The 12,277-nt window shown below is 44.8% G+C and overlaps 2 protein-coding genes across 2 annotated transcripts in view; one reads left to right on the top strand and one right to left on the bottom strand.

Annotated features, from left to right (window-relative positions):
- LOC311177947 (late cornified envelope protein 2A-like) overlaps window positions 1-12,277 on the top strand; it is a gene marked incomplete at both ends in the record, with an annotated part of 137,830 nt that overhangs the window by 76,774 nt on the left and 48,779 nt on the right. The gene's annotated exons all lie outside the window — the stretch shown is intronic.
- LOC311177950 (late cornified envelope protein 3C-like) lies at window positions 1,068-1,334 on the bottom strand (the record flags this gene model as incomplete). The annotated part of the gene is made up of 1 exon (XM_084244230.1): window positions 1,068-1,334. The coding sequence occupies one exon, from the start codon at window positions 1,332-1,334 to the stop codon at window positions 1,068-1,070; it is 267 nt and encodes an 88-aa protein (XP_084100356.1).

Genomic DNA, 12,277 nt, shown 5'->3' with positions numbered 1-12,277 from the left:
TTTCCTCCCTACAAAGTGGATGACCTTGTTTACACCCCCCAAAACCAACCAATTTTATACTTCTAAGTTGGCCCATGCCGGGCTGATCCCCCCTAAAGTGGCACCCGCACACACCAGGTGATGGGCCCTCAGGTCACTTTAACAAAATACCAGACAGTGGGGGCATATAAACAAAATAAATTTATTTCATATAGTTCTGGAGGGTAAGACGTCTAAGATGAAGGCACTGGCAAGTGTCTGGTAAGGGCCCACTTTCTAGATAAATATTTAGCAGCATCTCTGGCCTTGACCCATTAGATAAAAGTGAAATCTAGAATCAGTCACAAATGTCATATTGCAAATATCGCATTGCATATTGCCAATGTTCCAGTGAGGGACATTTCTCTTTGCTGAGAATTGCTTTCTGCCTAGTTTTTGATAATTTGCTACTATGCAGTCTCTGTTTCTTGATGCGATGCCAGAAGCTACTTACTGAAAGAGAATCGTAGCCCCTGGTAGATCCCGGGAGCCAATGTGAGAGGGGCACACACCCACCTTCATAAGACACTCACCCTGGTTCTGGTGGTGGCAGGACCTACCCCATGCCCCTCCCCCCTGGGCTCACCATTCAGTATAAAACACAGACCGACCCTCCTCGTTCCAGTCAGTGGCCAGTCCAGCATCCTGCATCTTCTGCAGGACGGGACTGGCCCTGGGTGGGGGGGTTCACAGGAGGCACAAGCCAGGCCACCAGCCACCAGGGGAGGGACAGTGAGATTAAACTGAGTACTCATGAAAATTGGAAGAAGTTCTATTTTTCACAGGTGGGGACAGCAGCCCAGCCAGGGTAAAGGGGGACTTTGCGACTGGACATTAGACAGATGGAGCCTCTTGGGAACACAGGGAAGCCTCCTAAAGACATCTGGCTCAACCCGGAGAAACCCGGATGGGGTGTGTGGGAACCGCTGTATCAGGCGGGGGCTTTGCCTGGTCCCTGGGATTCTGGTTTCCCCCGAAATAGCTCCTCGCAGTCTCAGGATCCCAGGTCGGCAGCAGCCCCCAGAGTCGTGGCCATAGTCAGAGCCCCCCTATTGCTGCCCACTGGCTCTGTCAGAGTTGCTGGAGCTCTGGCGCCTGCACCCATGGGACCTGCGGCCCCTGTGGGACCTGTGGCCTCCGTGGGGGCTCAGGCAGCAGTTGGCCCCTGAGCAGGGGCCATGGCAGACCCCAGAGCTGGGAGTACAGCCTGAGGAGGCCGGAGGAGGCAAACACTGTGCTGGGCTCCTGAGGGGACACTTGGGGGTGGGGCTCTTGGGAGGGGGCTGGCACTGCTGCTGGTTTTGCTGGCAGGACATCGTGGAGGGAGGTGAAAAGACAAAGAAAAACAGAAAAATGTGTCCATGCAGAGACTTCAGGTCAAGTCTCCGCATTCATTGGTTTAACTGTAGCTACTTTTCTCCTAAGATCAATTGCTCTCCTTGAGCCAAGTTTTGGAGAGGGAGATGTAAACGACTTGGAGTTAAACTGGCCTGATAAGCTGTCCTTTCTTGGCTCTCTCCTAAGAGGAATGAAAATTCAACATACATAACACACAACCCCGCAGTGGGCCTGTCACACAGACACAGTGTGAGCAGCGCCCCCTGCAGGCAGCATGTGCACAAGGGCCCATTAGGCCATAATAGTTCTGGGCTTCTCCCTCTGGGCACCTGTGCACTGGGGGAAATCACTGAGGTGTGCGGAGGACATGACTGCTTGTCTGGGAAGACAAGAGGGGGGACATACCCATATCAGATGCATGGCAGAACCCTGTCTTTGCTGGTGGACTCTTCTTCCCATCTTACTCTTTGAGGCCCCTGCTGCCCATCGTGGGCCTCCTTCTACCATCTCCGCCCTTTCCTCCTTCCCTCTCCTTGCTGAAGTACAGACATGTCTGCTCAACCCCACAGCCCAGGCTCTCTCCCCAGCTAGATGTTCACCTGATTCTGTGGAAGCAGGAGAAGTTGGGGACTAAGAACCAGCCTTTTACGCTGAGCTGCATTGCGCGGCCTGGCCCAAGGATGTACCTTGTACTTAGCCTGGGGCAACAGTAGCACATACTCCCAAATTATGAAACACAAATGGGTTTCTGGGTCACTTCCCTAAACCCAGTCCTTGGTGCCATACATTGATGGTTTCATGCCATTTGCCTCCCCTCTCTATGTTCTGGAGGAAATGAGTCACAATCCCCACTTTAGGGCCGTCATTTTGATCATTTAAGTCAGATTGACAGGCTGGCAAATGTCCCATGCAGATAGAAAAGTGACTCATCAACCTTCAGCTCTCCCAGAGCATGCAGCAGCTTGGAAACATACACAGATTTGTCCTTTGTATTCCTGAGGCTCTAGAGTCCTGTAAAACAGGCAAAGACTGAACCTGGTTTACCTGAGCAAACCTTTGGAAAAGTTCATTATCTGGTTTTGCCAACTGATGTGATAGAAAAGTATAATGCAACATTGTAGATTTTCTTAATGCTTTTTCCAGCCACTGTGTTGTCTTTATTAAATGGGCTACTGAGGGCCTCCCTGGTGGTGCAGGCAGTTGAGCACAGTGCTGTGAAGCTGTCTGCAGCCTCTGTAGCACCGGTTCGATCCCGACGGGCCGGCAAGATGCCCACATGGTGTGGCAGACCTCTCCTGCCGCCTGCTGCTCCCCTCAGCAGTGTACTTCGGTCCTTCTGCCTGCTCTGCTCCCCGCTCTGTCTCTGGTGAATCCTCTCACCCTCCCGCACATATGGCCTGTACCCCAGTTCTTGTATAAATAAATAAATCTTTAAAAAATAAATGGACTATTGAATCAGAAGCAAAGAGAGCAAGCATTGCATATTTAATTTCAATAATTCCATATTTAATGACCAAGATGCATCCATGAAAATTTATGTCAACTAACAAAGGAGTGCACATACAAACACTTTTTCCTTAACCAATTAATCCCTTCCTAATTCAAGTCTCCACTGTCTTCAACCAAGGCCACCTGGATCCTATGAAATTCAGTTAAATCATTTATAAGGAAGGTAGAATGAGGGAGCCTGGAAATAATGCTTTAGCTTTCAATTTAAGGATACTTTTCTGAGTCCTCATGACTCTTTTTGGTAGATAAGCACTGGCCCAAATCCACTGAAAATTTCATGGATTGAATCAAGCTCTAACATGGTTTCAAAGACATATACAATTTTACAAGAATTACGGCTACATCTCCAAAGTTGAAAACAACTGGGCCCAAGGTGAATCTCCCCCTATAGACAACAGGTACAGGCACAGCCTCTTGGGACTCACTGTGCAGTGGCAGGATTTATCCCATACCCACTGCCTGTTCCCCCACTGCATTCCCACCTCTATAAAGAGGGGACTAAGGCTAGGGAAAATTGTCCCATAGTGGGTCATCCTCTAGGAGGATCATTGGTGAGCTAATGGTGTCTGCAAGAAGAGGCTCGTATTTTAATCTTGCTGAGATTATGGCATTTTATCTGTTCTTTGCATCTATAATTTTTGGGGACAGGCATGGGTAGTTCAGAGAAATGGGCAGCATGGGCCTGACCATACTGTTTGATGGGATGACTGGACACCAGGAGGCACAGCCAGGCTGGAGCTGTGGCACCGTGTTCTGTTCAAGAGGGCTGCCCCTGGGTGAAGGCATGCCCGCAACAAGGGGCGGATCATGATGAGGTCCCAGCAGAAGCTATATGGACTCGCCGTCAGGAGAAACTGAAGCCACAGGTCTCCTTGCAGAGAGTCAAGGGCAGCATGGAGAGTTCTACAGTAAGACCAGCTATCAGGGGATGTTTCACTCTCTCCCTACCCCCCAACTCTCTGCCTTTAAATTTAAATGGAGAGAGAAAAGCCTACCCAGAAGGTGGAGGGGAAGAGTCTCACCAGCAAGGTCTGATTAACTCTGGGGATGGGGATTATTTGAGATTAAATTGAACTGAGTTGACGGGGTGAAATATATATTTTAAATATTTTAAGTGTTTTTTAATACTTAAAAGTGAATGGACATGTATGAAATGCACCTTCCAGTGATTGAAAAGGGGCATTCATTTTGGCACAGGAGAGGAGAGGAGAGCATATGGAAAGAAGTAAAAACATCTCATGTCTGTACTGCATTGAGCTCAGTTTGTTCATCTTTGTACTTTGGGGGCATTTTTTCCAAATATTGATTACTGGAGTTAATTCTATGAAATAAATTGTGTTGCAAGTTTATCAAAGGGGTTGGGTAAACACCTAGAATTAAGGTGTGGGATCATATAGATTTATGGAATTTCCATACTTTTTCCCATGGAGGCTGCACCAAATTAGATTCCCACCAACGATGAAATGAGTGTTCCTTTCTCCACATCCTCACTAACATTTCTTGTTTCCAATCTCTTTGATACAGGTCATTCTCACAGAGGTGAGGTGATACCTTATTTGATTTGTATTTCCCTTATGGAAAATGATGATGAGCATTTTGTTCTTGTTCCTGTGGACGATTTGTATGTCTTCTTTGAAGAAACATCCACTTAGGTCCTTCTTAAGATTTTTACTCTCCTGTTTATAGCAGCATCATTCACGGCAGCCAAGACATGGAACCAACATAAGAGACCATCGACAGCCAACTGGATAAAGAAACTGGGATATACTCTCAATGGAATATTACTCAGCTATTTAAAAAGATGAAATGGGTGGAGCTAGAGATGATTATGCTGAGTGAAATAAATCAGAAAATGAAAGACAGTTACCTGAGAGTTTCACTCATCTGTGGACTATAAATAACCAAAGAAAACAAATTGTCAAAACACAACAAAAATAACTTCTTAGACTCTATGAAAAATACGATGGTTACTAAAGGGGGTGGGGAGAGGTGGGGGAAGGTGGTGATAAGACATTGGCACTGAAGTTTGGCGGAAGATGAGTGAAGCATGTGCACATGCTAAGGTGTGAATTATACTCCTAAGGTTATATAGCTATGTATATAAATGGTGAATCAAAAAAATTTGGGGAAAGATTAGGAAATGCTCATGAAACATTTATGTTGCCAAATACATACCTTCCCCTGCCCTCTCAATTCCTATAGGCCATCCAAGAATGAAGGAGAGTCTTGTTTTTTAGTTTTTCTGGTCTTTAATTGGGCTTCCATGCTAAATGTGTAACTTTGCTGTATTTTGAAAATGAAAGTGTGTAAAACACCCCTGAACATGTTGGGTGGGGATTGAAAGTGCACAGGGAAGGAAAGGTGTACTCAAAAAGAAGTCTTGTAGTTTTAAATATTAGGGTTGAGGCTCTTAAGACAGTCTCTACATTTTGGAAGGTGAGCCTTCTGGGGAGAACCAGATGTTGTCTTGATACAATATATCAGTTCAGCCCCAGAAAACTGAGGAGAGTCATTGGGGAGAGTCTCCTACCAGGAAATTTACTTGCCTTTTGAACTTTTGGTTCTTTTAATGCTGTGGCTCTGAGTCTTTGCCCAGATCAGCAATGGTCCCTGGACCTGGGACAGCAGCCAGAGTTCCCAGCCACTGACCACTCCCCACCACAGAAGTAGGACCTCTAGTGGCCATAGTAAGATTTGCAGGGCCCAGGTCCACTCAAGCAGCAGGACTAGACACAGTGCTGACCCTGAGGACAGGCACTTGGGGAGCTGCTTGGGAGTGGGGCACTTGGAAGGTGTTTAGTACAAATGATGGTTTCACTGGCAGTCTATCTCAGTAGGATGTCTTCAACACCTATTCCAATGTATCAAATAACCACTGTTCCTTTTAAAATTAAATCATATTATGAGTATTGAATGTCTAATATATGGATAAAATAAATATCAGAAAGAAAAATCTTTACCCAGGTTAAGCTCTTTAAGAAAAACTCTTTTCTCTAGAAATACATAGATTTCTCTAGTCTGTCTCTCTCTCTGTCTCTCTCTGTCTCTCTCTGTCTCTCTCTGTCTCTCTATCTCTCTCTCTCTCTCTCTCTCTCCCCTCATCCCTGGCCACACTCCCCTTTACTAGCAGAAACATTCCAGACTCCTCCTGTCCCTGACTTCTCTCTATTCTTCATCGTCTTTCCTTTTTTTTTTTTTTTTTTTTTTGTTTGTTTCTTTAATCCCACTTCTTTTAAGACTTGTGAGTCCTGCAACAAAGAAGTTACTCTGTTTTCAGACAAACCTCCTTCCTGTGACACCAGAGCTCATGATGCTGGTCACTTTCCTGGGAAATTCCAGGGCTGGGTGCTGAGGTGTGGGTGTCTCAAGAAGGAGCAGGTGCAGCCTCTTACATCAGCAGGGTAGGGAGGCCAACTCCTGGCATTCTCACACTCCCTTGCCTCTGCCTTTCAGCAAACTTTTGAGTGGCTTTTCTGATGCCTGTGGATGAGATAAAGGTTCTTCAGGACACATCCTTTCCTCGGATTGGGTCCCCGCTATAACTTGAGAATTTCTAAGAAACAAATGATTAGGTTAGAGATTTGGGGGTTTAACTCTCAGTGTGTCTTTCCCTATTTTGGAAACATCTAGTCACACCCTCTCTAACTTATTTGGAAGAGGTCAGAGGAAGAGAGGTCATTTGGTGGGAGTGGAGCTGAGGGAAGAGGATCAATTAAGAGAGACTATATAGGAAGTATTTACTCACTGTGTAAGGTGGAGAATATGATTTAATCAGGAATGATGTCATTGGTGACAACCTGATGCCAAGGGAAATAAAGTTATCATGAATGAGATCAGAAAATGAAGTAAGCTCTGTTTAGAGGATTTTGAGTTTGAGAACACAGATCACAAGTAGAACTTGGAGGTGGAAATATTTCAGGATATTTGGAGAGATGAGCCTGGTGACCATCTTATTTTCTTTCTTTATTCCTTCCTCCCTCCCTCCTCCCTATCTTTCTTTTTTCTCTTCTTCTTCCTTCTTTCCTTCTTTTGCTTTTCTCACCAACAACCTATGTGGTTTCTTGTATAACAAAGTCAATGGATAACATCCATGATGTTTTTGTTGTCACAGGGTCTTCAATTACTGGAATTGGTGGGAGGATACAAAAATATCTAAAACTCTTAAATCATTGATGTTGAAATTCATGGAGGAAGTAGTCACTTACAGCACGATGTTTCTAGTAGTTCTCAGTTTATGGAACACCTGAGTGTCACTGAACATTATGGGATGCATACACTAGGTGTCACATCTCCCCCTTTGAGCATACATATTGTTATATACACGTGCGCACAATACACTACACCCTCTGCTTTTCTGTTAAAAACACCTCTGTCGATAAGGGACCAGGAAAAAGACTAATTAATACAAAGTAAAAATCAAAATCAACAAGCAACTATGAACCAGAGACACACTATGGGGGGGGGAAGGGAAAGGGAGAGGAAGAACTGGGGTCAAAATAAAGGGGGGATGCAATTGTATGGGGAATATAACCAAAATGAAAATTCATACTTTGTGCAAAAATGAAAAATGATGTATGAATTATATAAAATATTAAAAAAAAACCTCTGTCAAACAGAATAAGGAAACCATGGATGACCTCACTAAGACTGTTTCTAGATTATTCTAACAATCTCTTTGGAAACAGTCAGAGCTGTTCAGTTCTCAAACCCAAGTGTGTGTAAGTGTGTGTGTGTGTGTGTGTGTGTGTGTGTTATAAAATTAAAATGTTTTTCAAAAATTCACTGAACTATGAACAACTTAGATGCTGGATGCTTGTGTTATCACTTTTGAAGTTCTAAGCAATGATGAACTGGTAATTGATCACATGACTGTGTCTATTTATCCTTTGCTAAATTAAACTCAGATCTGAGAGAGAAGGGACCATACCATGTCTTGCAGGAAATTCCTAAGATATTGTAGATCAGAAAAAGGAGAGTCCGCAAGGCCATGATTATAGCCAGGGGCAGGAATTCCTGTGCACATCCTCATGATTTTGTCCTATGTCTGGGCTTCTGATAGCCAAGTGTCCCTGCCACACTGACATAGTCTGCTCTACTTCTGCCGCCTGCATGTTTTTCCTTAGTTATTAATGGAGAAATCATGCAAAAATTCAGTGAGAATATAAAAGATGGGAAAACAAGATAAAAAAATCGATGTTTTGTCATATAAGGACACAATAGCAAACAAGGACAGAAATCATATTTTTTTTTCAAATGTACTTGGGTATTTACCAAAACTGACCATATTTTGGATCATAGATGAGACCTAACAAAACTGCAAAACACTGAGATCTTTCAGGACATGAGTGTGTATGTGTATTTTAGGCAATGTGTCAATAACAAGAAGAAAGATTAGTGGGAAGTCCCCAGGTGTTTTTGAAACCAAGCAATAACTTCTCAATAACTCATGACTCATAAAGAAAGCACAATGTAAATTGGCTATTTTGGAGTCAATGATAATCAAAATAAGACCATAGAATAGTGAAAATAAGCAAAGTTTTGCTTAGAGAATGATTTAGAGATAAAGGTATTCAAAGATATTAAAGAGAAAAATGACATTTTAAGTGAGAAAATCGTAAAAGAAAGGTAATGCATAAGGAGAAATCGGTGCTTTGAAGACCTACTTGGTAAAAGGTATTCCTAATTGGGAAGTAGGAAAAATTAAATTTAAAGTACAGTAGGGCCTCCCTGGTGGCCTAGGGGTTAAGTCTCAGTGCTATCACCACTATGGTCTGAGTTTGATCCTGGCCAGGGAGCTGACCCACATGGCACAGCAGACCTTTCCTGTCTCCCCCACTACTCCCCTCAGCAGTGTATTTCAGTAGATCCACCTGTTCTGCTTCCCAGTTTGTTTCTGGTGAATCCTCTCACCCCCTGCACCTCTGGCCTACACCCCAGCTCTTCTAGGGATGCACAAACCTTTATCCATACATATAATTTCTGCAGGTAAATTGTCCCTGCTCCATAAGACACATGCATTCCATCCAATGGTGCCATGTTTTCCTGTGCTCCGTCGTGTTGATCACCCTCAGAACTTCCCTGATTGGTGGAGAAGAAGGACGAGGGAGGAAGAAGGAGGCTACTCAAGGTCCAGGGAGAAAATGAGCAAGAAGGCAGCTGTCTGCAAGATGCATTCTGGAGCCAGACATGCAGAGGTCAGTGCTGTTACTTAGGTCCCGGTAAATGTGGGGATGCTTAACCTAGTCTCTTTTTTTTTTTTTCTCCCATAATTTACAGCTATTTTATTTTGAGCACAAATCATTTTTGAAATTTTAAATTTGATTGGAAATGAAAGGTAAATGGTTGCTCTTGCAGCACAGAGAACCTATGTGTTGGGGTACATAGGCTGAGGTCATCCAGCTAGTTGTTCTAGTTCAGATTACAGAGGCTTTAGCTGGTGGCTGTAGGGAGAGGGGAGCAGACAGGTACATGGAAAGCTGAGTCACTCTGTTCTTAGGGCCTCTGGCCAATCAGTATAGACATACCCTGGGTAGATTCTGTCCTGTCTGGTATAAGGAGCGTTGTGATGTCTCCCTTTTTGGTACCTGAGCCTCCTTTTCTCACATTCTTCTGTGTTATGAGCCTCGTGGTAGCTGGAGGGCTAAGCTGGGGAAAGGAGAGAAGTGAAGGGGGTGTCTGTTTGGATCCTGGGGCTTAGAGGTGTCCTGAATTCATCCCCACCTCTTACCTGTTCTTGGGCTCTGCAACCAGGGAAGAGGGCAAGGGTCGTGACCATCAGCTGTGGGCTGCCGTGGCAAGCCTATTTACTGAGTGAGTCCGCAAGGAAGCAAGATGTTAGCATGGTCTCCTTGTCTAGTGCTTTGGCAACCCAGACTCACTTTTTTTAAAAAAAAATTAATATTTTATTTTATATAATTCTTACATCATTTTTCATTTTTGCACAATGTATGCATTTTCATTTTGGTTATATTTCCCCATACAATTGCACCCCCCCCCCTTTATTTTGACCCTCGTCCTTCCTCTCCCCTTCCCTTCCCGCCCTCCCCTGTAATGTGTCTCTGGTTTATAGTTGCTTGTTGATTTTGATTTTTACTTTGTATTAATTAGTCTTTTTCCTGGTCCCTTATTTAGGTTTCCTAAATTCCTGCTATGAGTGAGACCATCCGGTATTTTTCTTTTTCTTTCTGGCTTATTTCGCTGAGCATGATCCCTTGTAGCTCCATCCATGTTGCTGCAAACTGCATGTGCAGACTCACTTTTCACAGCAAAATAACGGCAGCATCAATAGTAGGAATAGCACTCGTACTTCACACAGGCTTCATTTGGTATAAGCATTGCTCTTAGCCTCTTTGAGGAAGATATTGCTATTATCCCATTTTACAGACGTGGCAGTGGAGGCTCAGAGAACTTCACACACCTAGTAAGTGGCAGGAGTAGGAGTTAGACACAGGAAGTTTGGCCAAAATCCACACTCTTAACTACCAGATGATGCAATGGGCTGGACAGACATGGAGGCGTCTGGACTAACTCATTTGCTGCTCCATTTCAATCCGGTACTTGTTAATACAGATTTAGAAGTGAGAATGAGTTTTGTGATAGGGAGAGGTTTCAAATAAAGGAATCATCCTAATTTAGAAGAATAAAGTTCTGTAATTAACTAGATTTCTCTATTTAGAAGACAATTTATGACCTTGCATTGTCATTCAGTAGCACATTTTCACTTCCCCAGTTCTTTCAACAACACAAGTCTCTTTTCCAAACAGGCTTTGGTAGTAATTTTCCTCACTCTCACTACACTTCTGGAGATGTTTTTCCTTATCTTAGAAAATGAAGCCTTGAGGGCCTCCCCTGGTGGCACAGAGGTGGAGCACTGGGCTGTGAAACTGCCTGCAGCCTCTACAGCGCTGGTTCGATCCCGGGCCACTGGGAAAGGGTCCCACATGGTGCGGCAGACCTCTCCTGCTGCCCGCTGCTCCCCTCAGCAGTGTATTTCATCAGTCTGCCTGTTCTGTTCCCAGCTCAGGCTCTGGTGAATTCTCACCCTCCCGCGCTTCTGACTGTACCCAGTGCTTGCATAAATAAATAAATAAATCTGCATTAAAAAAAAAATGAAGTCTTGAGAAACTTGCACATACCCACCCCCAGCGGCCCCCTGCCCGTGAAGAGGCTCCCAGAGCAAAGTGCATTGGCTGAGGAAGTGACCAAGACACCTATGAAGGGAAGGAAGAAGCTATTTTTGCAGTGGTGATGAGGAAAAGCAGAAAGTCCTCCATGCAGCTATGCCTGAGTTAGCTAAGACCTGGCAGCCCCAGGCTGTAAGATGGCCAAGAGGGAGTGAGCTGAGGGGAAGCAAGACCTTTGGTGCTTTGTTCCTTTTGTCTTTGTTGTTCTCAGTGCCCAGGTCAGCAGTAGCCCCAGGGCTGGGGCAGCAGCTGGAGTCCCTTGAGGGCTCACAGTCACAGCTGTTGGGACTCTCGTAGAGGGAATGGGGACTGTGCACCCCACAGCTGGAGCCACAGCAGCCCCCACCTCTAGAGCTAGAGCAACCCCAGGAATTGGGGCCACAGCAGAAGACTGGGGTGGGCTTGGGTCTGGACAATGGGGTAGACACTTGGGAGGACACTTGGGTGGGTATTTCAGGGGGCTCTTGGGAGAGGACTGACACTGTTGCTGGTTTTGCTAGCAGGATATCTGGATGGGAAGTTTTCAACCTGAAAGTAAATCATGAAATTCTTTAACTATGTAAAGCCAAAGGCGATAATTTCATTTCTTTTAAAATTAAATCATATGGGGATGGTTGATGATACCTAGAGTGTATATATCAGTAAATAAAAGGAAACAACCTGTCTTTCCCCTGAATAAAAATATATGGCATGAAAAATCATATATATTAAGGAGCTTCTTGCCCTGCTGTTCAGTAAATACTGGTTTCCTTAATTTTCACAAGCTTACAGAGCGTGCCTGCAGAAGTGCTTGTTCTCTTATTAAAAGAATAAGCCCCTAACAAAATTGTGAGACCCACACTTCTCCAAGCCCAAGGCAAGATTTCTGGAGACTTAGGTCAGACTGAGTCTTATTTCAGCTCCTTGCAGCACAGAATCAAAGGCAGAGCCGCTCCTCTCAGCATCTTCCTTTCTCCTTCTATTTTGTTCTTCTCTCCAACGCCCCCCCCCATTGCTAATGCAACTCCTTGTCCCCTCAGAGCCCCTGTGAGCTCCATCTCCCACTCACCCTGTCACAGCAGGAACAGGGGTGGCCCTGGGGAGTCAGTGGAACTGAAGAGCCCAGTGTGTCTTTCTAGCTACAGGTGCCTCCAGGAGGAGCAGGGGGGTGGTTTTTGCACAAATAAATGCAGACAGGTGAGATTATTCCTGGCATTCCCCTGCCTCCCGGAGGACTTGGGAGGACTTGG

This window comes from Talpa europaea (assembly GCF_964194135.1).
Source record: "Talpa europaea genome assembly, chromosome: 9".
NCBI lineage: Eukaryota > Metazoa > Chordata > Mammalia > Eulipotyphla > Talpidae > Talpa > Talpa europaea.
The sequence above is the reverse complement of the archived record's forward strand: the minus strand, read 5'-3'. Positions and strand labels throughout refer to the sequence as shown.